Raw genomic sequence first — 26127 nt, 5'->3', positions numbered from 1 at the left:
TCAACGTAGTTTTCATCCAGATTTGTTCATTCAAATATAGTAAAGATCATGTAACAGTCTAGCAATTGTAGACTTTGCTGTGTCCAAGTAATTGCAGTAAGCTGAAGATCATGCAACTACTCCAGTCACTGAGCATGCTAGGACCTTTTTGGTTTACATTCCTCTATAATTAGTTTATATGCCATTTAAAAATATAGAGGAATGTAAACCAAAAAGGTCCTAGCATGCTCAGTGACTGGAGTAGTTGCATGATCTTCAGCTTACTGCAATTACTTGGACACAGCAAAGTAAACTTCCTATGTATACTAAGGAGGGAAGACAAGTGAAAAGAAGCAGAGCGGATCGAAGACAGATGCACAGACACAGTGGCAGCAAAACGAGGACAGTAAAAGATACAAGTAAAATAAATTTGTACTTCATGAAAACCAAATGTATATGTTGTCTCAAAAGCCTCTAAAGAGACTAGAGTTCAATTACAAACTACATAATAAAACACACGTACATCATTCCAGAATATGATCCTGTAGGTATCAAATGACACCAGATAGTAATATTTCAATATGTTTAGTTCACTGTCAAGAAATCAAATGGGGAATAAAAAAATACACATTACAAATGTCAGAATAGTTTGAACAGGAGACTTCTCCCAGCTTGTCTTTACATTAAACAGATTGAGACGTCTAACAGAAACCATTTGTGTCAAATCTTTGCTGTGTAGACACAAATGTTGTAACTTTTAAGTATTTTTTATATACTGTTTATACTGTATAGTATTTCATGCAAAGAAACTACATGAAAACATTAATTTAGGTTGCAAACTCAAGCACTCAAAGGTTAGGAAATGCCAGAATTATAGTTTCCACCGCAACCTTAATTTTGCCCCCTTGCATGTCCATCCTGTGCACTGATTGAGGCATGGGTCCTGTAGGAAAAATCATGTAAGCGAACACTATCATAATGCATCCATACATTGGGGCAGAATTAAAGTTGCACTGGCAACTATAAATCTGGCATCTCCTAACTTTCAAGTGCTTTCACATGTCCCCAGTGGCCCATGTCCCCTCTGGGGGCACCACAAGGGGTAGGGGCTGGCTCCCCAAAAAAGCTTCTGGATCCAGAAGCCCAACTCCCCTGCATTGTATCACATGGAGCTGCAGATCCCCCAACTCTCACATTAGGGGTGGGTGAGAGAAACAGTACTGGGCCTAGGCTCTTTTTCTTTTCCAGCAACCATCCCCACATCCAACACCCAGTCCCCCAATTTGGAATAACAGCCTTGTCCTGCTGCCAGCTACTGCACTTAGCCACATAGCTCAACTAGCAGCAGTCTGATATGGGTCCTAGGTAAGGAAACTAGTTCAGCTCTCTTCCTCCACCTGCTTCAGGTGCTCTGACAGCTCCCAAGTCAAGTCTTCTCAGTGCCATGTCTGCTGATGCTCCACTTAGGTGCACTTGCAGAACAAGCTCCCCTTGGAGAAGGGGAGCTTAAAAAGATGGAGGGAGAAGTTTGCCCAGGAGCAGGAGAGGCTGCTAGGGACTGCTAATGCAATCCAGTAGCAAGGGGAGCCCTACCTGGGATTGTGGCTAGTTTCCCCTTTTCCTTCTGACATGTTTGGGGGGCAAATAGACATTGGAAGCCTCATATAGGCAAGAGGCCACCTGTGGCAGGACCTGGGGAGCACCACCAGGGACTACAATATAGGGAATTGACCTCAAAAGTGACCCAGTAAGTTAGATGAACAGCTGGGAACATTGAGATTGCTCAGGAGTGGGGGGCTCCTGTTGGGGACCCAGGGCAGGGCTGGCTAGCAGGGTAATTGCCCAAGCCCCACACCACAGGAGGCCCTGTGAAGCTATGTTGCTTGAGCTTTGGCTTCAGCCTTGGGCAGCAGGGCTCAGGCTTCAGCTTCAGTCCCGGGCTCCAGCGAGTCACAGTCTAACTATGCCTTGGTTCCCCATATGTCAAACTGGAAAGGGCACCATACAAGTACTTCAGATAGGCTTCTGTTTATCACATCATTCTTCCTTTTAGTAAGACATATTAAGCTCCAGTATGTCTCCCTTCTGTACTAACTTGTTCTTGCTAGCCACCCTTCATTGCAAAGAACAAACTGTGCTACCCTTTTATTACATTTCTTCAGCCTTTTCTACCTACTATTTGCTCATATAAATTAGTAACACTCATATCCTTTACACAATAGTAATTTCTATCAGGATCACTGATTGATCATTTGGACATTAAAAATAGTTTGGCTTGTCTGCTAATTTCCTGGCAATTCTAAAAACCTGGGTTATGTAGAGGAAGGCGGAGCAGATCTGTCAGTCAATAAGCAATTTAACACTTACTCCCCCATCTTCTTGACTGCAGGTAGCTTAAGGAAGGTTTCAATAGCTGCAAAGAGTCTACTAGAAAAGCAACTACCAAAATAAATAGAGCCATCTAGAAAACCCATGGAGACAGATTGCTAGACATGTCCTCAGTGAAGAAATAAGCTAAATTTGGGTCAGCCATCTTGTCTACCCTGCAGCGCAGCTGCTCACATATTCTGAGGCAGTGCAGTAAAAGGAGCATGATCTCAAAGTATGCCAGAAATTAAATTAAAAATATAAAACCTAAGGTTCATTGCTGGAACTAAAATTAAGTTATTGATATTAAAGAACAAGCCTGAGATGTGGCAAACAGTAGCAGGAGCTTGGACACTTTGTTCTTCCCCTTGTTTGACAGCGCTCTACTACCCATTGTCACTACCCGGCAGGAGGGGCAACCCAATCATTCAGTCTTGATATTCAGAGAAAAAAATGCCTGCTTTGCTCATGTCATCCGACTGACTGTTCTGAAACCAAGTATTAGGATTTTATGCTTTTTTATGTAGAATATGAGAGTGGCTTGAAAATAAGATTTCTGCACTAACTTTTCCTTTTTGCACTACAATTAAATAGCTATCTGGGTTGGCAAATGATTCTTGAATTGAAAGTAATTAAGTTTTCAATCACAATCCTCTCTCAAAGCGTAAAACTATATCAGTTGATTTTTACATAATAGGATTGTTCTTGTTTGCAATATGCGAAATAGCACTGCATCTGTTTAGTATATGACAACAGCCTGACCTTAAACAGGCCTCTGGTTTGCACCTACAATTTTGCACAAGCTGTTATTTACACGTATTTGACTGTGTCTCCAAATCAGGTACTTAAGATTTCCAAGTAACATCAATTGCACCCTCAAATTTATTACCGACTGCAAACATAAGAAAGCTGATCAAGCTTTCAAAATCGTATCCAGTGTCAAAGGAGGAGATATTACAGTCATTTTGTTAGAAACTATTTAAGACATTTTCACATTAAAGCCATGGGCTTTTCAAAAGCACTCAGTACTGGCCTAACTCTGCTCCCACTGAAGTCAACAGGACTCTTACCAAATTATTTCAATGGGAGCAGTTAGGTTAATATCAAGTGCTTTTGAAATGCCCACAAATATTGTCTAAAACAAAATGAAAACCTATCAAGGAAATAAGGATAAACACGAACTATTGCAACACTGATGCTACTGCAGACAAAGGTAGCTAAAAGTTGCTGGGTGACACTTGGCCAGGCTCATAAGATAAACAGATGGACACTAAAATGTGGAAGTCTAAAGGAATAAATGTCAGTCTTACAATGACAAAGTAGTTAACTTACAGCTTTATTGCCAAAATGTCAAATTCTGGCTGCTTGTTAGGGAGAAGCAACAAGCATGGAGATGCCTCACCTGTTCTGGTGACAAGAGTTCAATTAGCTCTACCAGAAGGGCAGAATCCCTCCAAAACAAAAACAAACAATGCACATTTTTGTTAAAAAAGAAAAAAAAGCATAAACAAGGAACAGGTTTGACCATCCTATCTACCTCTTCTAGGGCATTTCAGCAGCTGTCAATACACCACTGTATCAATTCTTATTTCCTGTGCAGTGCATGAGCAAACTTTTTTAGAATAGGTCAGGAAGTGTGCAGCCCCAAAACATGGCTTTTCAGGGCTTATTTTTGTCAGGAGAACTCTTAATTTTTAGTCAGATTAGGGTCCTTAATCATACAACTTAACATTCAGAAAGATTTACAAACTTACCAGATCCTTTTCTGCCTTTTTATTGGATAAAGCATCAACTTTGGAATCAAGCTCTGCCTGAATTTGGTCTCTTCTTTTCAGAACACCCTTTAAAACATTAAGATGAAATAGATTGTATTTAATTGTAATAATCTGTTTACAAAGACGTCTTGCAATCAAGAGTACTTACCACTTTAGAGAATTTATAGATTATCCCATCAATAGAATTCTCAGATTTAAAAGATTTTACTTAGATAACTTCAAAGCATCTATTGTAGATTTGTTTTTATTACCCCCATTTTTTTTTTTAACTGAAAAATTGTTAGGAATCCTACCAAACCCAACGCTACGAGAATCTACGTAGCTACAAATTATAAAGAATTATGTAGTGAGTCAGTCTATGAAATAGTCATATTATTTTAATCCTTTACAAGAAACGTGATTTAGAGAAGTCCCAATACTGGAAGTATTTTATTTGAATAAAAGCAATAGCACAAGAGATAGGACTCAACTAAAATGATATACCAGATACTATAGGAAATATCAATGTAAGTCCGCTATGTTATGTATGTATGTACCACAGTTTGGTGGCAAAGGAAGAGGAAAATTATCAAAATTCTTTATCTGAAAATAATCAACTAAATCTATCAATGTTAGCAAGCCCACTTTTATTTAAAGTTAAGGCTAATTCAATAGATTTGATTCTTAGTGGAATGGCAAAAACTAATATAAAAAGGGAGGGAATGTTGTCAGACTACAGGGCCAGTAATTATGACAGGTTACATTGCAAACTGCTCTGGATTTGCAGTGTGACATCAAAGAAGTCAGTGAAAAGGTCTGTGCCTCAGTTTCCCCATCTGTAAAACTGAAATTAAACTTCCCTCACAGTACTATTATGAAGCTTATGTCTTTTTAAGAAGACTCAGAAGAAAGATAGTATGCAAGTATAAATTCAAAAACTCTCTGATAATCCTGTATGTTATCTTCTCCCAACAACTTCTACCTCTTTAATTTAGATATTCTTAGAGATTTACAGTGTTCATATATAGTACAGTATATGTTAAACAGTGTAGGGCATAACCAGTCCTAGTTAGAAGTTTATTTCACATTATGCTAGTTGTCAAAACGTTAATGTTGAAGAGGAAACACACTGCCACCCTGACTAGCACACATTGAAGATGTTTATCAATAAGATACCTTTTTAAAGACTATCTTTTCAAATAGACATTACCCAGAATTTTTAGTAACAGTTTTTGGTCAATTATAAGTAATACAACTATAGTACATACTTATAACAAAACTTACTATTCACTACCTTAAAGTATCTCCTGTCTGATTACAAACATCAAATATATGGTTATAAGAGTAAAATTGAAACAAGTAGAAATGGGTTAATATTCTTTTGTGTATTTTTTTTCCTTTTACTTCCTCTTTTATCCTATATAAAACTACAGGAGAAACCATTAGAATTTCTCTGTTTGTCAGCCATTATAACAAATATCTATTCTAATTCCAAGGTAAAACTAATAATTTCAGTACTAATATGTGCCAGCTATTGGCAAATGCTTTTTTGTAAATGAGGAACCCAGGAATGTTCATTAGTTCTCTAATTATTTTCACATTTTTATTAATTTAGTAAGTTAAACAAATAAATATATTATGCTTCCACAGTTCCTCTGCTGCTCTAATCAGTAGCACATTCACAAATCCTCCAAACAACAGTACTCTGACCTAAAACAAATGTCTTGCCTGTTAACTGTTTTCTGAGGCATAGTGGTAGTATAGGCCTACTTTCCCCAGCTTTGTCCTGTCTCCCCTGTCAGTCAAGTAGGAGGGATCCAATCCAGATGCAAAGATTTTTGGCTCTGGAACCTCCTCCTTAAGATCCAAATGCATCCGCTTTCCCATTCAGCACTTCCAAAGCCAAAAAATATTAGGATTATCCTGCCTTACTGACAAAACCTTTGCTTAGGCATACACTTTTATGGAGACAATTTGGGAGGTGCTAGCACTGCCATACCTCAGAAAACAGGTTTTTCCAAAGCGTGGCTATGATCAGTGCATTCTTAGTCTGCCTAGGAGTACCCTAACCAGCGTACAGGGCAGAAGTGAGCATTAGAACAAAATATCCAGGGTGAAAGAAGGGAGAGAGACTGGCATGGAATAGAGGAGGAAGGAGCCAACTGCTTAAGCCTGCCTAATGTTGCATTGGAAGGGTTGCACCAAGAACTCAGTATCCCAAAAGGTATGAGAGCTAATGTAGACACACCCAAGCAACATTCATTTCAGAGATGCGAATGAAAGGCCACATAGTCACTCTGCAGTTTGTCCATAGAATCTCTCTTGTCAGCACACACACAGCAACTGTTCTGATGAGATGGGCAGAGAAAACTGTCAAAGGGACAGGCCAAACTGCAAAGAAGAAGTAACAAATATGTCTGAGGAGAAAGTCTGGGGCAGCTATGGGTAACTGTCTTTTCATACTTAAAAATAAGACTAAGGAATCGAGGTGTCACCTGCTATGGCTGCAATCTTTCCAACCTTCAGGCAGAGTAAGAGCTGCCTCCCAGGACATGCAAAGGATGGAAATGAAATCTAAAGGCTTGAAGGAGCACAGGATAGTAGCACTGTCCCAAGTTGAAGGTTACGAATCATTATGATGTGGATACCCAGTGCAGAGGCTGCCACGCTGACGTAATTAACTTCAGCAGGCCATAGTCTCTCTCTGCCGTCTTTAATGCTATCAGGAAAGAGGTGGGCAATGCAAAGAAATCAGCCCTGGCCAAGATGACTGTGTACTCTCCCTAATATTAAGGCTTTGGGATCTCTATACAGGCTGTAATGCTTGTCTTAGCTGGTGGTTTGCGATGGATGTAGAGTGAGAGATTGTTGGTCAAACTGTCCAATTAACCATCTTCTGGAACACCCCATTGTGGATTGGTCATTCTCCTGGGATGATCTGCTTACAGATATGTGCACTCTGGGATGTAAAACACTCTCAGGAGAGGATTCTCCCATAAGGGAGCTGCATTTACAGCACCCTGGCTATTCTCAAATGCTGCTATCACAATGTTGTTTATTCCAATGAGGACAAAAATGTCTAGTCAGGACTTCTGCGGGGACAGTACTGCTAGGCAGACAGACCTTAATACTAGGATGTAGATGTAGAGGCTCTGATCTTTGCTTAACCAATGTCCCTGAATTGACCCATACTGTATTGTGTTCTTATTCACTAAGACAGAGTAAAGATTTTCCTAGTTGTCTCCCACCAATGGGAGACTCTGTCAGAGAAACTGTTAGAAGGGCTTTGAATGGAACAGAATGCACGGTACCAGGCCCTGGCATGACATCTGCATGACCATATGGCAGATTCTTATCTATTAAAGAAGTTCATTGCCCTTTTCCAGAATAGCAGTCAGGATTTTAAGGTTTAGAAACATCTCCAAGGACGGAAAAACCTTGCCTTACTTTGTGTATCAGTCTCCATTCCTAGATGAGTCAATATTTAGACACAGAGAAGATAGTTCTTCTGTATTCATCATAAGTTGTAATTCCTTGAACCCTTCTACATAAGGACAACTATTCTCTCCACTAGCATGTAAGCCTTTCCTAAGGTGCAACAATTTCCAGGGAAAGGACACACAACCCCTCAACCCTTAATGTTGCTGTTATGGGGAGCTAGCTGTAAGAGGAAACTGGAGAGGACTCCCCACAGTGAAAAGAAATCTTCTCTTTGAGACTGGACGCATCTTGTCTGATTAATAGGGAAGAAGAAGAAGAAAAAGATTCTGTGCAAGAGGGCAGCCATCCTAAGGAAAATTATTCTTGCTTTTATTTTTTTAAAAAATAAGCTTTTTTCACTCTGTAACTCATTTGTTATGTTCTCAATTAGCAGCAGAAAGACAAATTGTAGCCCTCAAAGAGTTAATGCAGTGACTGCAAAATCAATTACATACAAAGCAGATTCTCTCTTCAAAGGTCACTCAATATACCAGTATAAGCAACCCTTATGGTCTTACCGTTAATATTTCACTGTAGAGAACATATTCATGTAGAACAGGCAGCAAATTTTCTGATAGTCCTGCCATTCGATTCTCAGTAGCTTTGCAGCACTTGTCAATGCAGCTGGCAACACCTTTCAGCGAATCTACTAGATCTTCTTCTGATGCACACCAAAGAGTATGGATTGGACCATATTCCTTCATTTCACAATAATACCCTTAATAAGAAGATTACTGCATATTAGTACTCAAGTCAATGATAGATGCAAAGCACAGAAACAGGCTAGTTTCAAAATCTGGCCAAATGATCCTCAAAAAGAAGGAGATATTACAGTAACAAAGCTTTCTTCTTCTTTTGTTGTTATTTTTGGTCAACGGAAACATCTCATACTTTTACTTGTTAAGCTATTACCAACATATTGCTAAAAAAATCAATCAGTGAAAAATTACCTTTTTGAAAGAGCTGTACATGCACAATAGAGTCAGTGGGTGCGCTTAAGTTCATTCCAGTTCTGGAGTACCGCTTTATTACTACCACTCTAGAAGTATTTCTCTTTTTAAGTATAAGAAATATCTTCAGAAAACAATCATTAGCTCTATAGCGCAATAAAACTTTGTAAGCGTGGCCACAGTATTCTCTCAGAAAAAGTAGGGCCAGATACTGCCACTTTTATAGAACTTTACTCTGGAGTAGTCTCATTCATTTCAATAAACTACTAAAGATGAGCAAAGCAGAATATGGCCCTATACAGTGTGTTCACTTTACCAATGTTCATGTATTATGGGCCAAGGTAAATTGAAGTGGCTATGACTTTGGATCAAGTCCACACTGCTCTAATGTCACTTTCTAATTTGATTCTGACTGCTGAGGTTTTCACAGTCCCTCCACTTTTTTTGCCCTCTACAACTTGGTCACAGCTGACTTTATACCAAAGAAACATCCAACAAAGAGACACGTGAAGCAGTGTGTGTAGAGAGGGATGCTTGTTTTGAGTTTAGTTGGTCAAAAAAGCCCTGGAAACTTAATGGAAAATCCCAGATTGGGCTACAACTAGTAGGAAGCATCACTCACTGCTTGACAAATGGTTCACTGCGGAGACAAAATCAGCTTTGCACATGACAAGTGTTCTGCAGATTACTGTTGGGAAAGGCTAGACGTAAGCAACATCTGGCAGCACTTGAGAGTGAATAAAACTCCATGAGGCTTTATCACCAGTATTTTGGTGCTGGTGCTTTAAATGTATAACCACGAACTTCTCCTCACTATATGCCAACTACACCTAGTGGAATGAACTGCTAAGACAAAAAAAAATCCCTTTGATCAATATGTATTTCCTTTGTGCAAGGAACACGCAATCTAGTCAGGACATGCAGAGATCTGGAATGACAGAATAAGCTAAAGGAAATAAAACCTTAGTTATTATGGAACACAGTGAAGCATTTCAAAGTATTTTTACATGCAAGAGAAAACCCTCAAGTATTGACCAGTGGGATTTTTAAAACATAGTTCAGCGTGAGATCAGATTCAAGCTCAGAAAGTATATAATTTAAAGATTCAAGTAAGCATGCAAGCTGCTGTTCCATTCAGAACAAACTTTTTTTCTTGAAAATCAAGGAAAATTTTAACAAGAGCATGAAGTTCAAACAAACCCATCTGACAGATGTTATGACCAACAAGAAAGGTAATATTTTTTAAAATTCTCTTTCATGTGACACCAAATAAAGATGCAGAATCAACCAAAAGAATGGATGTGACAGTGTTACATGTTCAGATTTAACAAGGCTTAGGACAAATACAATTCCGTTGTGGGGGGAAGGAAAAGTAACTTTCCCACAACATATTCCACTGTGTTCAGTTTTTGATATTTTTATTTGCCTAATTACTTATGGAATTTTTTATGATATGTCAGGTTACATGACTGATAAGGTAAAGAAATTTCTAACCCAATCATATTACTAACAACATCTGTGGCAACAAGCAATTCCTAATGAGTTACAAATATCTTTCAATAGATCATTATTTTATAAATCACATAAAAATCTGCAGTAACAAATATTCCTCATCAGTCACAGAACGTATTTAGATTGTAAGCACCCTTCATCAATTACACCATATTGTTCATTATAACACATATCTATAGTAACAGACATCTTTTGATAGTAATCAGGGATCCCTTCCTGAATATCTCAACATTTTTTTGTTGATTCTACACACTCCAGTATTTGGATATACACACAGACTAAGGTTCAAAATAAGTACAAAGAACTTCTCAGTTTGACAGGTACAGAACACTATATTTGTAGAAACAAAAAACTTCATATACGAAAGGGGTTCTGGTTAACATAAGAATTTGTAGGGGTTTGAATATCTACAAACAACTGGGATTCAGAATGTGATTGTCATTATGCCAGTAGGAAATAAGTGTTTATATCTCACTTTAAGAAGTAGTCACCTGTACACAACAAAAAGTGTTCATACTGTTCTTCCAATTAGTATGGTAAAAAGCCAACCAAACTTCTAGGTTTTCTTAGTTTTCAGTTTCTTGTCAGCATAGTTAAACTACCCTCCCTATTACTACATTATTTATGCTGATTCTGTCCAAGGAAGTTCCAGGTGTGACTCAGTAACAAGCAAGAGAAAGGTGAGGTTATCGGCAAGTTATTTTCCTTCTCCTCTCTTGAGAGATGAGCATGCTACCTCTGCAGGCATCCTAAAAACTTCAAACCAATGAGGAAGGCTTCCAGATGTGGATCCCCACACAGCTGTACACTGATCTGCCAATAGGCTGAGGATTAGCCATTGAATGAAAAAAGTAAGACAGTTTCTTGTTCTCCATTTCTCTTGCTAGAAAGCAGCATTTTGTGTGGAACAGTGAAAGCGAACTAACTTTTCACAGTAATTCACTTGTTCAATATATTACTTTCTGAAGTCAATAAAAACAAGCGTGTGTTCATTATTTCTACTTACCCCTTTCTTCCTTGTAAATTCTTTGGGATATTTTGTCTAGCAAGTTTATTTTCTGATTAAATGTTTCCATATAGTCATTTATATCTGTAAACATATCAGGACGATTTTTAACTCCTCCTCCTCTTACTGAGGATGCTACAGCTCTTACAGTTTGTCCCATCCTGCTAAACAAGCCAGGACCCTGCTTCTTGTGAGATGAAAGTTCCTACAAGAAGAACATACCCTTGTGAATATTTTAATGTTGTCTATCCATGGTTTACAACTAAAGCAAAACAAATTAAAACAATAAAACTACACAGGAACGAATAAAACAAACCAGGGCCGCCCGGGGGGGGGTAAGGGGGTGGAAGTGGGGCAATCTGCCCCAGGCCCGCAGGGGCCCCCACGAGAATATAGTATTCTATAGTATTGCAATTTTTTTTATGGAAGGGGCCCCCGAAATTGCTTTGCCCCAGGCCCCCTGAATCCTCTGGGCGGCCCTGAAACAAAACTACTTTAGGTTTTCATTTGATGTCTAGATCTTATTGTAAAGTTATTAAATATGTAGCAATTAGACTCTCTTTCCCTTCCTCCCCCCACCCCTTTACTAATTTCCCTTTTTATATTGTGATTGAAGGCTGTATGGTCAAGGATAACCATTCTGTGTCATAGGTTAGCCATGCTCTACTTAAGCAGGGAGCATGCAGGGGGATTAGGAAGGGAAGGATTAAGACAATACAAACCTCTTCCCCTTTCAGTCTTAAAGCAGAGTCAGCCAGTATGCAGACTTTTGGGCAAGACAACAGAGGGAAGCATGTGCAGAGAAGAGTCATCCATTGGGGAAAATTATGTTCTTACAGTGAACAGCAGCCCCTCTTTCTTTCCTTTTTACTTTCCCTCCACTTCTATAAACTGCTAATGGAACATTTGGTTAAGTTCAGAGCTATGCTCTTTGGAGGACAAAATTCTTGCTTTCTTTTCCAGTGGATACATTCTGCACAGCTTACAGTGGGAAATTAAATGGTGGTCTATTGGCTGCATTGTCAATGAACAGATTATTACTACTGTTTTTAAAAAATATGGGCAAAAAGGGACAGAAATATCAAAACAAAAAATAATTTAAAATCACATGCATTAGAATTAGAAGAGTCAGAATAAGAGTTTTGGAAGGGAGACCAACCCTCATTCTTCAGAGCATAAGACAAACTCTGATGGGTATCAGAAATATTTTTTTCTTATTGGCAAGTTATTCAATAGCTGCCTACTGCAGGATTCCTTGCACCTTCCTATGACACTTCTATCACTAGCCATGGTTGGTAAGAAGATACTGAACTATGCAGGCCCCTAGTAAGGCAGTTCATAATTTCTTATAACTATAAATCAGATGATTTTTTTTTTACCCAGGTTTGTGCCGTAAGAAATATTTTGAAGTCTTCATTAAAAGTCAAAGTTGGATGCTCAGCAATTCGGTTCAAAAATTTATGCAATGCTTTCCTTCGAGTCTCAATGAATTCATCACTGAATCGTTCCACCATTCCTTTCATTATAAATTTTTCAGGCAATGGCTGAGGGGAAAATAAATAAATAAAACATTGTATAACTTTGCATATTACATATATTACAATAGTTCTACTACCCATGAGACGGTAGACATTCTTGTACAATTCACTACACACACACACACACAATAAAATTAACACAGTAAACAGTGTTTCAATCTGATTCTAGCAATAGATAATGCATCAGAATAGATATAAAATCAAGAGAAAGGAAAGGGAGAGTAGGTTAAGGAAAAGAGAAATGCCCTTATTTTTCTCTGAATTTTGCACATGCACATAAAAGATTAATCAAACTACATTAGCTTCTTAATGGTTGTTAGACCCCAGAATCTGGAAAGAGATTTCTCCAAAGCTCACTACAGATACATTTGTTCTTTTGTTTTAAATTTAACACAAAATCCAGCGAACCTACAGGAATAATCAGTGTTGGATGTGCTTCTTCAAGTCTGCTCTTCAACCAAAGGAAATCTTGATATCGTCTTCGAACTTCATATTCACTGGAGTCAAACTCACCACGAGATGTCTGAAAATCATAACCACAAAATTAAGATGGAAAATCTAAAAGTATGTCTGCACTGCAGCTAGGAGATGTGATTCCCAGCTCGGGTAGACAGATATACAGTAGCTCTGCTCGAGCTAGCAAACCAAAAACAGCAACGTAGCTGGGATAGCACAGGAGCTGGGGCTAGCTTGAGTACCAACCCACCCAGGCTCCCTGGATACATACTTTGGGAGCTAGCCTGAGCCACCACTTGTGCTACCCTAGCTACCTAGCTATTTTTAGCACAATTTGCTCGAGCAGCACTAGTGCATGACTGGCTACCTGAGCTGGGAATCACACCTCCCAGCTGGAGTGTAGACATATACCCTCAGAGGAGTACACCTCTACCCCGATATAACACGGGTTCGCATACAAATCGGTAAAGCAGCGCTCTGGCGGATCAGCGCGTCAGCTCCCAGCTGCGGCGCTCTGCTTCCCGCCGTCGGTGAATGCATGGAGGTTGGGGAAAGGACGCCCCCCCGTACTCACCAGTGGCAGGAAGCGGAGTGCTGCGGCTGGGACCTGGCGGAGTGGAGCGGGCTCGGGCCAGGCTGCTCTGTTTCCGCCGCTGCCGGTGAGTGCGGGACCTTTCCCCAACCCCTCCCCCAGTGACACGGCTGGGGCCGGGGCAAGGAAAGCGGAGTGGGCTGGGGCCGCGGCGTTCCGCTTCCCGCCCCAGGTGAGTACGGCGGGGCGCCCTTTCCGCAACCTCCCCGCACTCACCAGCAGCAGCGGAAGCGAAGCAGCCAGCCCCAGCCTGCTCCACTCTGCCAGCTTCCAGCCACAACACTTATGCCAATATAGTACTTTCCAACTGCATCAGCCTTCCTCTTGTTTCATGTTCTTGTCATGAATAATACAAATGCCACACACAATAGCAAATGCCAATTTCACACAAAAGGCTGCTTTTGCAATCATTAAAATAACTTCAGCTAGTCCTTTAATGATCTCTACAGCACTCAGTCATGCAAATATTCACATGAATAATCTTACTCACCTTAAGTGTTTTTAGAATCTAGCCACTAGTTGGAAATAATTTGACTAAGCTGTTAACTCACTGCAAAATCAGAATATAATTTTGAAATGTTAGAAAGATTATTTGAAATCCTTTAAAACACTAAACACCTGTAAAGTTTTACTTTACACTTAAACTATCATGACTATTAAACACTTACCTTTGTAACAACTCTATAGGTAATGAAAGTCTCAATGGCAGTAATGTGACTTTCAGGATCATCAACAGTAATGAAGAGATCCCTTAATTCTGGCTCATCTTCAAACTTGTACTGGTTTATCATAGAAGAGGGGGATGTTGGTATCAAAGGACTGAATGAATTTGCCTCAGTCAGTGATGTATCCTATAGATAAATAAGACATTTGAAGAAATTCTTATTAACATATAAGGGTGGAGGATTCAGACATCAAAACAATAGCTCTGAAGCAGTGGTGGGCAACTGGCAGCCCGCACAGGGCCCGTCAGGGTAATCCGCTGGCAGGCTGTGAGACAGTTTGTTTACATTGCCCGTTCGCAGAAACCGCCACTCGCAGCTCCCAGTGGCCGTGGTTCGCCATTCCTGGCCAATGTGGTTGCCCACCACTGCTCTGAAGTGAACGGTTAAGATGGTAAAAGAGATAGCAGATAAAACTGCGAAAATATACCACAAACAGCCTTGTCATCCTCTTATCCTTTTCAGTGCTCAATTCAATAAGTGGTTAAAAAAAAAAAAGACCAAGAACAAGACTGATGAGAGAAAAGCAAAACACTATATTTGATGACAACATTATGGATAGCTGAAAACAGAAGTCACCTACAAATGCCCAAACTAATTAAACCAAGCACCCACTGTACTGTACAACAGTGGTTCTCAAAGTTGGGCCGCCGCTTGTTCAGGGAAAGCCCCTGGCAGGCCGGGCCGGTTTGTTTACCTGCTGTGTCTGCAGGTTCAGCCGATTGCGGCTCCCACTGGCCGCGGTTCCCTGCTCCAGGCCAATAGGGGCTGCGGGAAGCGGCACGGGCCAACCTTACCAACCTTATTAAAGTTGCTAGAGGCCAGTTACCCAGGACTTGAAATCTAAATTCTCTCTTGCAACCCTACCAAGATACCTACCCTCTTTTCCTTTCAGATGTTTTATGAAATGATTATATTCCCTTGTAATTTATTTAAAGATGCTTATTATTAAAGACCTTCAGTACAGTTTTTAATGAAGAATCCTTGACGATGAAGGATCAGCAGTATAAAAACTAAGTGTTTTTTTTTTTAAATCCAGTAGTACTAAGATTTATGAATTACAATTATATCTTCCACCGGGACAGAAAAACAGATCTCTCTGGTATGACAATAGTAGCTATTAAAAACAAGCATGTAGCTATGCTCTGGTATATAATAGTTTAGGACAAAGATGGAAGGACACTATGCCCTGAAAAAATTTCTCTCCAACTTTAGTTAGAAAGTTTTATTATTCAGAAAGATTTAAGGCAGAAAGTCAGGACCTCTTTTTCTTACCCTTGCCAAAGGGAAAAAAAAAAGTGCCATGGGTGTTTACGAGGTCACAGGCTGTCAGCTAGGACCTTAGTTTTAAGCCTCATCTGAAAGACAGCACCTCCAGTCACAAAATGACCTCCAATACAATACTGGGGCATCAGTTTAATAACGATTCAGAGAAAGGAGCACACCTATTAAATATCCTTCCATCGAAGTACGAGCTACACATGAGACCACGCTTATGTTAAGAGATCAGACAAGACTGATACAACAAACCCCACCCTCATTCAATGCTCAAGCAAACCATTAAGGTTTATGAGGCTCTTATAGCAAAAGGAAAGCATCTAGTCCATATTTTTGAAGTTAGATGTACACTGAGCAGCTTTCTTCAGTAAGTGAGAAGGGTATAAAAATCACATTTACCACTTCCATTGTCCGGCTATGCTGGAAGACAAACAGGAGACAACAAGATGTGGATTAATTAGGCCACAACTTTATTCTTAAATGTCAGGAAATAACCAGCAGATAGCAGCATACAGTGCAGGTAATTCTAGAACAGTGGTTCCCAAACTGGGGTTCGTGAACCCCTGGGGGTTTGTGACATGTTACAGGGGGTTCTCGGGAAAAAATTCCTTAATGGCAGACAGAGCTGTCCCTAGGAACCCCAGTCACCATGGGGCCAGCAGCCCGGAGCCCCTGGACTTCCAAGAGCTAAGCAGATCAAAGCAAGCATATCTATCACACTGAGATTTAATCTTCAAGACTCCTTATAAGAAATGAAAAGGGAGGTGGATATTTTTTGCTGTTTTTAAAATTAAATAGGCAGCTAGTATTATTTTTAAAATTATTATGAAGAACAAGTTTAAGCTTTGCTGTAACGTGCGTTGTTTGCCTGGATTGCTCAAGACTTAAATGCTTGAGTAGGAGGAACTCTTTAAGTTGGCTTCTTAAATACCTTCATGCTTGTTTCACATCTGATACTCCTTGATGAAACATAGGAGCCCTGTCTTATAACAGGCTTATTCAAAGTGATACAAGTGAGATCTTGGAAGAGTGTTGCCATTTTCATAATGTAATAAAAATACTGTAATGATAAATAATAATTAATAATAAACAGTGTGTAATAAGCATGTCATAAAAACAAATTTTATATTTCCAAGATCACTGATTTTATAATTTATACTCAGGTAAAGGAGAAAATCCCTGGAAATATTTTTAGGAGGGGGGTCATGAGACTTGACATTTTAGTGAAAGGGGTTCACAGGTTGTTAAAGTTTGGGAACCACTGTTCTAGAATCATTTATATATACTGGGGGAGGGGGAGGGGGCGGGGGTGGTGCCAGCCCTCCTCCTTTATTCATCCTAGTCCCCAGCCTACCCGCTACTGGGACCTCGCCACTCCCACCCCTGAAATGATGGTTAAGGGGGGCTAAAAAGAGGGGGATTAGTTCCCCACTGTACCAGTCATAGGAGCCCTGAACCACCCCCCCACACCCCATTTCCATTCCTTTAAAGAATGCCTCCCTTAAATTCTTTCCCAGTTCATTCCATCTGATCACTTTATCCCTTCCCTATGGAAAACCTGCACTGGACATCCACCACAAGGAAGCGCCAGCAATTAGCTTGGCAGCCTCCCCCCATGTATCAATACCCTCTTTGATATCAGCCAAAAATGCATCAGCTCCCAAGTCTGACAGGTGGACCCCATCCTCTTGCTGCAGCAAGTCATTCTGGCCATCCAGACCTTAAAGGGGCCACACACCTTTTCCTAAAAGCCAGACAACGGCCCCCACCACTTAACGTGCAGTGAAGTCATTTGTTCCATCACCATCAGGGGGAAGAACAAATTTCACACAATGGCTAAGTCACAGTTGATAGATTTAACGAGCTGCAGCATTTTAAAGTTGCCAGGCTTTGATTTTACAGGCATAATATCAGAACCAGATAAATAAAAATCAAATAAGTTGGCCAATCACAGTCCTACAAGGGTCTCACTACAAAGCTAGATTCTTCCTCCCCCAGCTTTAGGCAGCTGGCAGCTTTATTCACATTCTCTTGGGACAATCCAGCACAAATCAAACTTGTTCTTGATAGATATCAGCTCAATCCAACTCAGCGGGTCAGTATTTTCCCCTTCTTAGGAACCTCTCACTCTTCAGGACAGGAACCATATTTGATGGATTGGTGTATGTCAGTATCAAACTGGGACTTTCAAATTCTCATTTTGAGTATATAACCGTAGCTGCCTAGAGCCATCAAGGACAGACCAATGGCAGCTTATTGCAACACTGGACACCTCCCTGAAAAGCTAACACAAGAGTCATCAACTGTGATAGTCTTCCAAGTAAAGGGTCCAGCCAGCCCCACAACGGTTTTGCTATAGAGACGAGCCAGGTTTTCCCAATTTGAACTCCAGAGTGGCTGGGACTTACTAACCACCCAACGGGAGTTCTGCTGTTGATCAGTTCATCACCTGACAGAGAGGGCAGAAACCTTGTTTAAGATCAGGATCTGCTCTCAGCTCCCTCTCTCCTCAAGCCAACCATCCCCAGGCAGCGAAAGGCCTGCAGAAGGCAGAGATACCTACCTCATGACACAATGAGTGGCCTAGGCCTCACCAGAAGGGGTAAACACAGAGGTGGGGGAAGATAACATATACATTTTTGTTTTTTCCTAAAAATCTGTAACTCTTGTATGCTTTAGGAGTAAATGTTACTGTGGTTAAGAAACTCCTGTTGCAAAGCCCATGTTCCTTGCTTTAACTGCCACATGGTTCCTGAAGGGTTAAACTGTAAGCCAGAGCACCCACAGCTAGGTGCTAGGGGAGCATGCATAAGTGACTGGGCAGGGATGGGAAGTCCCAGCACTGGATTCGGGGCCCAGGGCAGTAGGACTATGGAGTCCCACATCCCAAGGAAAGATGACAGACAGTGACATACGGTGCCTGGAGTCTGCCCAGACCCAGCTGGCTTGGAAGCACATGGGATCCAAAGGTTGGGTCCAATTACAACAGACTGGTGATAGTCCACTAGAGGGACTCAGCCAAGTCTGCAACACTCTCTATTAGCAAAACATGGCTCTAAACCTGATTGTTAGAGCCCCAAATCTGTGGATATCCGCTTTATATCCACAGATAGCCACATCCACGGATGCGGATATCGCAGACCATGTTTGCGAATTGGATGCAGATACAAATTTTGTATCCGCACAGAGCTCTACTGATTGGGCCATCCGACATCACCACAACATAAATAAATAACATGTCCCTTTACTTATAATTAGCTGTTTAAAATGACACAGAAAAAGCAAACTACTGCTCAAGAGTGCAAAACCACTTATTTACATAGTAAATGTTTTACAGCCTTTTTCCTATAGGCATGGCCAATTCCAAAACAGTATACCTCTACCCCATTATAACACCACCCGATAGAACACGAATTCGGATACAATACGGTAAAGCAGCGCTCCAGGGGGGCAGATCAAATCAAGTTCAATATAACACCGTTTCACCTATAATGCGGTAAAGATTTTTTGGCTCCCGAGGACAGCGTTATATCGAGGTAGAGGTGTATATGAAATCCCAGTTGTTTGTTCAGCCAACAGTGCTATGGAATGACCAGCCCCATAGTGACTATTTCCCTTTCAAACATGCTGCTTAACAATAGCAAGTCAGGAGAACAGCCCTCCTCAGAGTCCATCAATTAAAACAAAAACAAAAAAAAGGGGGGGGGGGGTGTTGAGAAGAAATTGCTGAAGTAGCAAGCATATATTGTTGGCCAGCCACTATACTAGCATCCCCTGTATTATTCCAAGAATTACTCACTTCTATAGCTAATGTGCCAAGATTCCTCCCTCCTTTTAGAAGCAGTTTTTTTAATAAGTAAATAATAGTGAGACAGAAGATTACAGAAGAATAAAGTTACCTTAAGACCTTCAGTAGCTATTAATTACTGAGTACGAGTTTAAGTGTGTGTCCAGTACAGTGATTTTACTGACTTCACCTAGTCTCTCCCCAGACATTTCTACTCCATTGAAGATCATACTGCCTTCAAAAGCATTCTATTTACTCTGGCACCTAATCAGCACTGGTTGGAAGTGTGGGGGAAGAAGTAAGAGTTGTGCTTTTATAGTTGCATAACTCCATTTGGCTAAGTATGGTAACTTACATGCAGAATGAAAGCCATTTCAAAATATGCTAGGTCAGGACACTAACACAAAACGGCCTCTACCCCGATATAACGCGACCCAATATAACACGAATTCGGATATAACGCGGTAAAGCAGTGCTCTGGGGGGGGGGGGTGCGGCTGCGCACTTCGGTGGATCAAAGCAAGTTCGATATAACGTGGTTTCACCTATAATGCGTTAAGATTTTTTGGCTCCCAAGGACAGCGTTATATCAAGGTAGAGGTGTACAAGCCTTCTGGGGAGGGGAGAAGAGCACATCACCACAGAAAGGATTTGAGTAACCATGTAGTTGAGAGGGATGTTCAGTTTGTGGTCCTAAAATTAGACCAGCCAGCTGTGTTTTGGTTGGCAAGTTACATTGTCATCACTCAGCCTACTTATAAAAGAACACAGGCAGACTACTCAAGCATGCAACAATTCTGCTGTAGGAATCTAGAAGGAATATTACACATGTGAAAACTCTGACTCACAGGAAAACAAGAAGGGTGAAGGGAAGACAAAGTTATCCACGATTATGAAACAAACAGTATCTTAGATTTATTATTGTAGGGTTGTTGTAATGTTAAAGGCATTGTCAGTTTTGGTAGGCAAATTTGTAGTTTTCTTATTTTGTCCTCCTAAAGGTTTTTGTTTCCGTTGATTCTCTAAAGTCTCTTGAAAGTCACGTTCTGCCATCACCCAAATATTACAACATGTTGGACACACAGCAGATGTGCTTCCAACAGGAGCTGCAATCAGAGCCAAGCATCTGGAGCTTGCAGTCTGCCTCACGCGACATGCTTGCAGATGTGGAGGGAAAAGAAGCTGCTATTAGAGGCCTCTGCAGATTAAGTGTTTGGGACTAGAGCAGCAAGAAAGAAACCAGTGTCAGTGGCCTGACCAACTGTTATACTAAAAAGGAGTGCTAGTGACGGGCTACTCAAATACCTGGCTTTGTCCATAGCAGATGTTTTGGAGATTTGGAAGTTTTCAGTAGCCAGGTATAGGATTTATATAGAGCATATGGGAAACAAGTTCAGGAAGATATTGTCAATAAGGAGAAAAATGAAGGTAAAGCAGTACTAGGGAGGTTGGGGGCAGGATTCATAAGGAAAAGTAAACATTGGCCTGGGCCTTTATGGTTTTAAGGGTGTGACGTTATCTGATTAAAATATGACCATATAGATCATTATTGCAACCACTGTTCTATATTTGCAACAAATCTTGTACAAAATGTGGCATGTAAGATATCTGTGGAAAGGTTATGATTTGCTGAATATAATTATCCTATTTGTATACATGTATCATTTTTGCATTTGAAGTGATGAGAATTGGCTATATACCTGTATTTCAAATGTTTGCTCCTGGGGTAACGCCCACAAGGCAGTTAGCCAGCACATTTTGGAGGGACTATTCAAATTGAGTAACCCATCAAAAGGGCACGTAACTCACAATGGACCATGGGAGACACCCATCTACACTGAGTGGACGTTGCATCTGAAATATAGGTAATGGCTTCCTGCAATGATTAAGTGAAATCAGGCATGCACAGGTGATTTGCCCATGTGACTCCAAACTCCCATCTTGTCATCTGTAATTTTCCACTAGTTGTACTGAGGACTTTATTCAAAACAATGGGTTTCCTTCCACATGGCAGAAGATATAAAAAGCCCTGGAAACCCCTCCATTTTGCCTCTTTTCTGCTCCAGCTTCTGGACTATGAACTTATACTAATGGGAACATTCTAACCAAGGAATTGAGGCCCTTCCAATTATTTGGAAGCAGCCATAGACTTGACTTAAGCCAACAGTTTATTCCATCATTGCTGCACGCCTGAACCAAGAACTGCAATTATTGTATGTATTTGATTCCTTTAAACAATTTTAACTCTCACCTTTCTTTCTTTTTATAAATAAATCTTTAGATTTTAGATACTAAAGGATTGGCATCAGCGTGATTTTGGGGCAAGATCTAAGTTATATATTGACCCGGATGTATGTCTGGTCATTTGGGATCAGAAGAACCTTTTATTTGAAGAGATTGGTTTTAAAGAACCACTCATCTCTAAGTCTAGTGTTTTTGGTGGTAATACAATGACTCGAATGAAAGGAAACTGCCTTTATGACTCTCGTTAGCCAATGTGGTGAAACAGAAGTTTACTTTTGTTGCTGATTTGGTATATCCTATGGGGGATTAGCCACCAGTCTTGGGGTGTATCTGCCCTACTTCTCAGCAGTTTGTCCTGAATTTGGCATCCTCAGTTGTGACCCACTGAGGCATGGTTACAATGAGCAATTATTGAAGCCATAATTTTTGGTAAGAAGCAACGAACACTAGTTTTTTTCATGACGTATGGGTAAGGGGTTGGTGCTTCTGGCCTTTAGGGGTGAAGAAAGAAGCAGTTGCTGAGCATGAAATGGAGGGGAAAATCAGTTCCTGTGCACTAAGTATATAAAAATAGAACGTGAGAGAAAAGAGCATTTTAATACCCACATCGATGAAGATATAGCTACAAATAAAATACTGTTCTTTGTAGAGGAGTGAGTGAGTGCATACAGGTTTTTCAAGCTGCATGTGAATTAGTGATCATACCACATTTTGCATTTGATCCACCCCAAGTAATCAAAGACAAACTGGAGAAGCAAGTTGCATAAACAGAAAATGAATTTACTTTGTACGTCAGTTTGAAGCTTAGTCAACTTCAGAAACTGAGCTGAATGTTGCCAATTTGTGACTTTGCAATACTTTCTCTTTTATAATGTTTTCTTCTTTGTTGCTGTACAAAGAAAATAATACTGATTAAAAGGCCCACATCTGACAAATATATGTACCAGTGAAGACCCATATGTCCCAATAAATAGGGTTTGCACCAGTGGATCCATTTGTACAAGTGGGGCCTAAATGGCATAAATGCTATGTAAAATACTGGTCACATCATGACTTGTTAGTTTCACTGATTATTCAGGTTAACTGATGATGTGAGGCATGATATTCTTCTTATTTGTAAAGTTAACCTATATCTAACTTAAAGATGCATTTTCTCTCCAAAAGCCAAAGGCCCTGTCATTTCTTTGCCACTTTTTCTCAAGGCTTATCTCACTATTTAGATTGTTAAAGTAGCACAATGACTATTGGTATTTTTTCAAGAATATAAATGTTTGTAGGTTTTAGACATGGTGGTTTCTATGTGGGATTCCATCAAGATTTTATTTGTTCACAGCTTCCTGCAGGAGGGGACACTTAGAAGAATACTGTTTCAAGTTGGTCCCTTTAAAAAGTCACCAAATTAACAAGCAATTTATGTTAAGAAAGAATTGAATGTCAGTAAGGAGAAGTTTTATGCATTCATAAAACTAACATCACAGCCAAATATATGCCTATTGACAAATTCAACGTCTATGCGAGTTAACTGCTCAGAGATGTCTTGCTTTATTATTTCCTTAAGATTACAAACCGAGTGTGTAACATTTGAAAAACTATATTTTTTGTAAATAATTTTTACCAGGACATCCAATTCTAAAAACTCATTGATGCTTCTTATTACAGCCATTTAACTTGATAGTTGTCACAGATAAAAGTTTTGCAAAAATTTTCAGAGGTAGATGGTTTTCTGAATTCCAAGTAAGAATCCTTAATTTCTTTGCATTTCCAACATATACCTTTCACAAAATCACCTCAGATAGACAAGGTTACTCAGTTCCACATTGTGTATTTACATGAAGAGTATCAAACTCCTAAAGACAAATCTTGAACATATACATAGGGGTAGACCTTCAACAGGTTTAAATTGTCACAAAAGCTCGATTGACTTCAGCAGATTTCTGGCACCTTACACCAGTTGAGGATCTGCCAAGAACTCAGGTGGAAAATTAACCTGTTGGGTTCAGTTTACAGATGACTGTTCCAACAACTGGTGAGGTGTAGTGCAAGTTTCAATATATAACAGTATTCCTGTCTTAATGTAAATTTCAGACTATTTGATAAAACAGATCACTCCCCAGAACAGACAGTCAGACCGAATAGATTTTCCAAGCTCTCACAGATACTGTGGCTATCTGAGAGAGGATTTCTCCAAAGGGGGAGACCTGGCTAGGCATAGTGAAGTTTTGAGAGGAGAACATGGTCAAGAATTTGAGTTGGTCAATAACCAAAGTCCTGACAGCTCTGGTCAAAACTATGTCATCCCATTATAACATGGGACACAACTGATAGTATGGGGTATCATGTGTATCACGAAATTCAAGAAAGCAGAGGATGAAGGGAAACTGAAGACAACACTTTGATTTGACTTTACCTTACAAGATGGAACAAGTTTCAGCATTCTTTTAACCATTGTAACAGAGGTTAACATAAAAAGGAACAGGTCCTACACCTTGAATATTACACAATGCCCAATCAGGCTGACAACACTGGGTGCTGGCCTTTAATATTTTCCCTCCAGATACTGGTCAAGGTTTCTATATTAAAGGGACTGAGTCATGGCATGATTAGTAGCACCCTGTTCGCTGATGCTCTCCAGCATGAAGAAGGCCACAGGCTCAGCTATGAGCAATTAACTACTTTCTGTTGGGAATTATGAGCACCTGGGTGGTAGTTACTGGGCTAATGATATAATTGAAAGGATGTAAGGGGAAGCTCAGAAGGAAAGCTCAGAGGGTGAGCCTGGGCTGAGGAATGAGGACTGTGGGGAAGCCCCATCTTGCTCTAAGCCTGCATTATACTGTGATATTTTGCAAGGAAAGAATAAATACACAAGTGGTGAAAAGGTAACAACCTGGTGTGTGTGAGACTACATGAACTGGTCAAGCAGTCAAACACTGGGTAGTGACAGAGACTAACTGTGACATGGACAGTGTCAGGCTAAACATCCATGTGGTTTTTTACAAAATAAATGCTTTGTGTTTATATTCTGAGTAATACCTTTAGATTAAAGTTGACAATTAAGAATCTTATTTTTCACCATTTAGCTATTTGGCCTATTTTCATTGCCTAAACTGAATTAAATGAAAAATGAAGTCAGTCAATTTCACTTTTAGATACTCATGTACCAGCACAATACAACATTGTTTAAGCTACACATTCCACAGAAGACTATATGTAAAGCAAAAAAATCACAGCTACTTCACATCTAGTTATTTTTATTGGGAACATTTTATAGATTTTGGAACAGTAAGTTTTCCATAAGTTAAATCTGAAACCAAAATTTGCCTCATACCTATCCCTTTAACAGTAGGTATATAACAACTACAAGGGACCAGCCAGTTAACAAGGTAGGTAGTCTGAGAGACTGGAAACAAGAAAGCAAGTTGATTTGGTAATCAAGTAAAAGGGCCTGATCCTGCAAAGAACTGTGTGTGCACAACAACTCCTGGCTACAGAAGAAGTTGAGAGTATTAAAAACCTTGCAGGAGACTTTCACTACCATAGAAAACTGGATCCCAAATCTGCATCTTAAGTAAACTGTCTTCCTCGCCTATAAACAAAAGCAGTAAGTGCAAATGTTCAAGACAGAAAAGGGATGCTATGCGTCCAAACACAGTGTGAAATGTTTGTTTTGTTTATGGAAATAATTTACCACTTTGCATACCTTTTAACACCTGTTACATTTTCTCTTTGATATAATTAGGGAATACATTTCTGCCACTTGGATTCTTAATAATTATAAAGTTTTTATAGCTATCCTTAAATATTGATTGCAATCCATGTTTTATAACAAGTTTTTGATATAAGGTACCTTATCCCTTTGATAAGCAAGCAGCAGCATAACTGAACTAATTACAATGGGCCAGCAGGTATAGGGTATATCTACCCAGGGATAAAAGCCCTATGGCATGGCTGTGGCTGGACAGGGCCAGCTGACTTGGGCTCGCAGGGCTCAGACTGCAGAGCTAAAAATTGCAACATTCGGGATTGGGCTGGAGCCAGAGCTCTGGGACTCCTCACCCTCACAGGGTCTTAGAACTTGGACATCTACACAGCAATTTTTCAGCTCCAGAGCCCAAACGCCACCAGCCTGAGTCAGCTGACCTGGGCCAGCCATGGTTTTTTTTTATCCCTGGGTAGACATACTCAGAGGCAAATGAGTATTACTTCCTGAATAAATTTCCTAGCTTAGACCAGTAAAGCCAAAAGCCAAGATCACACAAATAAAAGTCAAATAACTCTTTAAGTTATGTTTTGACATTCTTTTGCACTAAATTGTTCAAATGGATTCTCCATTTCTTGATGTCCTCAAATCAGGATTGGACATCTTTCTGGAAGATATGCTGTAGTATAACAACTATTGGGCTCACTACAGAGGTACACAGTATTGTGTGGCATACAGGAGATGGGACTAGATGATTTAATGG

General features: G+C 40.0%; 1 protein-coding gene across 3 annotated transcripts in view; it reads right to left on the bottom strand.

Annotated features, from left to right (window-relative positions):
* The window catches only part of SNX7 (sorting nexin 7), a 53654-nt gene that overhangs the window by 22585 nt on the left and 4942 nt on the right, over positions 1 to 26127 (bottom strand). For all 3 annotated transcript variants that reach the window (XM_042840616.2, XM_024107354.3, XM_065554271.1), the window contains exons 2-7: positions 14303 to 14485; positions 12999 to 13109; positions 12428 to 12592; positions 11049 to 11253; positions 8099 to 8298; positions 4101 to 4187 (exon numbers count right to left, since the gene is read on the bottom strand). In XM_042840616.2, coding sequence (XP_042696550.2) covers positions 4101 to 4187; positions 8099 to 8298; positions 11049 to 11253; positions 12428 to 12592; positions 12999 to 13109; positions 14303 to 14485 — 951 coding nt within the window. The remainder of the gene's footprint in view (positions 1 to 4100; positions 4188 to 8098; positions 8299 to 11048; positions 11254 to 12427; positions 12593 to 12998; positions 13110 to 14302; positions 14486 to 26127) is intronic.

Source organism: Chrysemys picta, chromosome 8 (assembly GCF_011386835.1).
Source record: "Chrysemys picta bellii isolate R12L10 chromosome 8, ASM1138683v2, whole genome shotgun sequence".
NCBI classification, from domain to species: domain Eukaryota; kingdom Metazoa; phylum Chordata; order Testudines; family Emydidae; genus Chrysemys; species Chrysemys picta.
The sequence above is the reverse complement of the archived record's forward strand: the minus strand, read 5'-3'. Positions and strand labels throughout refer to the sequence as shown.